This window comes from Corvus brachyrhynchos, unplaced genomic scaffold (assembly GCF_000691975.1).
Source record: "Corvus brachyrhynchos isolate BGI_N302 unplaced genomic scaffold, ASM69197v1 scaffold193, whole genome shotgun sequence".
NCBI classification, from domain to species: domain Eukaryota; kingdom Metazoa; phylum Chordata; class Aves; order Passeriformes; family Corvidae; genus Corvus; species Corvus brachyrhynchos.
The window spans coordinates 814,421-818,374 of NW_008237087.1; the positions used below are offsets into that span (position 1 = coordinate 814,421).

At 58.2% G+C, this 3,954-nt stretch overlaps 1 protein-coding gene across 2 annotated transcripts in view; it reads right to left on the reverse strand.

The window, feature by feature from the left end:
• Positions 1 to 758: 758 nt before the first annotated feature.
• Positions 759 to 3,954, reverse strand: part of TFCP2 (transcription factor CP2) — a 13,549-nt gene continuing 10,353 nt past the window's right edge. For both annotated transcript variants that reach the window (XM_008629453.2, XM_017728713.1), the window contains exons 12-15: positions 3,657 to 3,763; positions 2,573 to 2,715; positions 1,524 to 1,575; positions 759 to 1,420 (exon numbers count right to left, since the gene is read on the reverse strand). In XM_008629453.2, the coding sequence (XP_008627675.1) occupies positions 1,383 to 1,420; positions 1,524 to 1,575; positions 2,573 to 2,715; positions 3,657 to 3,763 (340 nt within the window). In that variant the 3' untranslated portion in view covers positions 759 to 1,382. The remainder of the gene's footprint in view (positions 1,421 to 1,523; positions 1,576 to 2,572; positions 2,716 to 3,656; positions 3,764 to 3,954) is intronic.

Here is a 3,954-nt window from a genome sequence, read left to right on the forward strand (position 1 = left end):
CGAGGTCATTCTGTACCTGCCAGGACCCCGAGGTCATTCTTTACCGGCCAGGACCCTGTGGTCATTCAGTACCAGCGAGGACCCCGAGGTCATTCTGTACCTGCCAGGACCCTCCGATCGTTCTGTACCAGCCAGGACCCTGAGGTCATTCCACACCATTTCTTATCAGTGCTGCTGTTTCCCTTTGTTTCTTATCTCGTTGCTGTTTCCAGTAAATTGTTCTTTTCACGCCTGGGTCAGGGCGTGGCTCGGAGTCTGGGGGGAGGCACCGAACTGGGGACCACGACTCCGAGTTATTGATTAACGAAATTAAAGGATCAGAGCCCCTCCGTGCCCCCCAGCCTCGCCTTTTCCAGGGGAAATCCCGGGGCGCTCCCGCTCCTCCTGAACCACCATCAGCCTCGGGATCCTCCGGCTCTGACACCCCCTGGGCATGGGGGATTTGGGGTGGATTTGGGTGATTTTGAGGTAATTTGTTGATGATTTTGAGGTAATTTTCGGTGGTGACTTGGGGTAATTTGGGGGAAGATTCAGGGATGTTTCAGGGTGATTTTGAGGCCACCTTGAGGTGGTTTAGCAGATTTTTGGAGGTGATTTTGAGGTAGTTTGGGGGTGATTTGGGGGATTACTTGGGGGTGGTTTTGAGTGATTTTTGGATGGTCTTGGGGATGATTTTGGGGGTGTTACTGCAGTCCTGGAGAAGGTGACCCCCTGCACTGGCCAGACTGTCATGACTGTCACCTGAGCCAGTACCTGCCTCACCTGGATCCCACCCCAGCTTTATTTAACTCAAATCCTTGGTTTATATTGTCTTTTTTCCCCAATTTTTTGCCCAAAATGCCTGATGGGCCGAGGAGCATCCAAGTCTGGGGGGATCTGGGGATCGACCTCCCACACCTGGACACCTGCCCGGAGCCCCTTCAATCACTTCACATATTCAGCAGAAATAGCAAAATCTTTGCTTTTCTCCCCAAAACACGCAGCAATGTCCCCTCGCCACCCCCCCTCCCCCAAGTTATTCCTTTATCCTCCAATTTTCCATAATTAAATCTGGAATTCTTGATGAGCTTATGAGATCACTTTGCACCTGCACACACCTGGAGGCAGCACCTTTCCCAGGTGGGTGAACACCTGGTGCCTCAGAGCTCCAGCAACGGAGCATCCTGTCCATCCCAGGAGTCACCTGTGGGAAGGGCAGCCAGGTAACCACACCTGGGGGCTCTCCGGGGGGGTTTCCAGGTGTTCCCTGTGAGGAGGGCGGCCAGGTAACAACACCTGGGGGTTCCCAGATCTCTCTGCTCGTGTCCTCGTGCTGGGAGTGGAGGGTCTCCAGGTGTGCTGAGAGGCTGCAGGTGCTCCTCACCTGTCCCTCACCTGGCCCCCTATTTCAGGATGATGTGGTAGCTGTCGTTGGTTTCGGCTGCAAAGGAAGCCAAGGTCACCCCACAGCAGGTGAGGGAAGGTGGGGCGGGGCCATCGGACACAGGTGCGGCCCAAACACAGAGCCCCAGGTACTCACGCACCTTTCATGGTGTCCAGGACGAAGCAGGATTCATCCTGGAAGTTCTGGATCATCTGGAAAAACCCAAAACAACACCAATTTAGGGGGTTTTGGGGAAGGGTTTGGGTTCCAAAGGGCTGGAGGTGCCCAGGTGGGAGCTCAGGTGGGCGCTTTGGAAGCACCAGCCAGAAATACTTCATTCCTTCCTCGGGCCCTTGTCTCGGGGTGATTTTCAGATGATTCTCCATTCCCTGATCGTCTGCTTTATGCCCAGAAATGGCTGCTGGAGCTTTGAGAAGGACCTGGAGGATTTTAACCCGCGCGGGTTTCATTCAAAGCCTCCCTCTCTGGCGCGTGACGTCCCATCCTCGCTTTCACTGCCTTGGTTTTCGCTAGCTTGAAGCAAGAAGTTTTCTATTTTCTCCCTTCCCCCAGCCTGGAGGCTGTACCAGGAATCCTTTAGGTGACTTTGTTTATTTTGGGTTTTTTTCTTGAGCTGTTTTTGGCTTGGTTTTCAGTCCAGGGAGCTGGCGGGGGCCGCTCCGAGAGCTCGGAGAAGCTGAACCAACAGGAGGAAGGACACCAAAACCCAGCAGCTTCTGCTGCGAGGAGGAGACCAAGGCCAGAGGATCACCAGGCTCCCGTCTGCTTTTGCCCGAGCTGCTGCGTGCACTCCCTTCTCTCCCTCCCTGAGACAAAGCGGGGCCAGCCCCCGTCCTCGCCTCCTGGCCACGCGCCCAGGTGGGGCTGGGCTGTAATGTGCAATATTTCTTTCTGTGCCTTGCAGGTATCTTGCTTTGGTAATGAACTGTTTTACCTCTTTTTGTCACTTTCACCCACTGGTATTTGTTCATCTCATTGGCAGAAAAAGGGAATTGCTGACGTCCTTTCTCTTTAAACACTTTTTGCAGAGTGTTTTTCTCCCAGAATTTGTCTCCAAACAGAGAGAGCCCCTCCCAAAACCTGCCCAGGTGATCCCTGGTGATGCCGTTCTCCAGGTGAACCTCCCAGGGGATCCTGCCCACCCTCCCAGCAGCCCCCAGCTGTGCCTGTGGGGCAGGCGGGCGTTACCTCGTCGCTGACCAGGACGTGGATCCCGGTGGGTCCCTGTTTGTAGATCTGCTGGATCTGCTGGGCGGGCACGCGGAACAGCTGCGCCAACTTCTCCGTCAGCTCGGCCGCCGTCAGCTCCTCCAGGTAAATGGCGTGGTACACTGCAGGGCACAGCACGGCCTCGCACCTGCCCAGGTGTGCCCCCCGTGCCCCCCGGGGCTGGGCTCAGCTGTGCCCCCGAACGGGGACCTGCCCGTCCCCGTGTCCTGCGTGCGATTGACACACCCGGCCCCAAAATCCTTCTGGCACCACCTGGGCAGCACCACCTGGCCTGTTCCAGGTGGGTTTTATTCCCAGCAGGATGGGAACAGCTCCTCCCCAGCCCCCCTGGATTCTCACAGGTGTTCCCAATTCTGGCTCGGCACAGGTGAGATGCCAACACCTGTGTGGTGGCACCGAGGGAAATCCTCCGGGATCGGGGCAAAGAATGGAGGGAAGGGGGTCATTTTCTGGCACTTTAACCTGACCCCAGGTGTACAGAGGGCCCAGGTGAGCTCTGTGCTCACAGGTGAGGCCACAGGTCAAGGCACAGGTGGGGACACAGGTGAGGGTACAGCTGATCTCAGGAGGGGATGAGGGATGGGGCCAGCAGGTGCTGAGCACCCGTGGGCAGGTGCTCTGCTGGAAAGAGCTGCCAGCACATCCCAGATTCCTGATCCCCTCAGGTGTGACCCCAGATTCCCAATCCCCCCCAGGTGTGATCCCTGCTCCCCCAGGTGTGACCCAATTCCCAACCCCCCAGGTGTGACCCCAGATTCCCAACCCCCAAGTGTGACCCCAGGTTCCCAGTCCCCCCCAGGTGTGACCCAGATTCCCAATCTCCCCCAGGTGCGATCCCTGCTCCCCCAGGTGTGACCCCAGATTCCTGATCCCCCCAGGGGTGAACCCGCACGCCCACCCCCCACGCCCCAGGTGTGACCCGATTCCCAACCCCCCAGGTGTGACCCCAGATTCCCAATCCCCCCCAGGTTTGATCCCTGCTCCCCCAGGTGTGACCCCACATTCCCGCTCCCCCCCAGGTGTGATCCCTGCTCCCCCTCACCAAAGAAGGTGCCGGCGCTGCCGTCGCCGTCCTCGTGCTCGTGCTGGGGGTCCCTGACCTGCTGCGACTCCTGGCACACGTAGATGGTCAGGCGGGGCCGCACCATCCTGCGACAGGTGAGGGTCACCTGCGGTTCCCTCCCTTCCCAGCCCCTTTCCCTGCCAGGTGTCCCCAGCAGGAGCTGGGTGAGCTCATCCCGCAGGAAAACCCTTGTGGTTGTCCCCACCTGGCTGATCCCAAGGTGTCCCCTGGGGGACAGGTGACCCTGGGTCAGCCTTCCCTGGTGCCATGGGGGCGG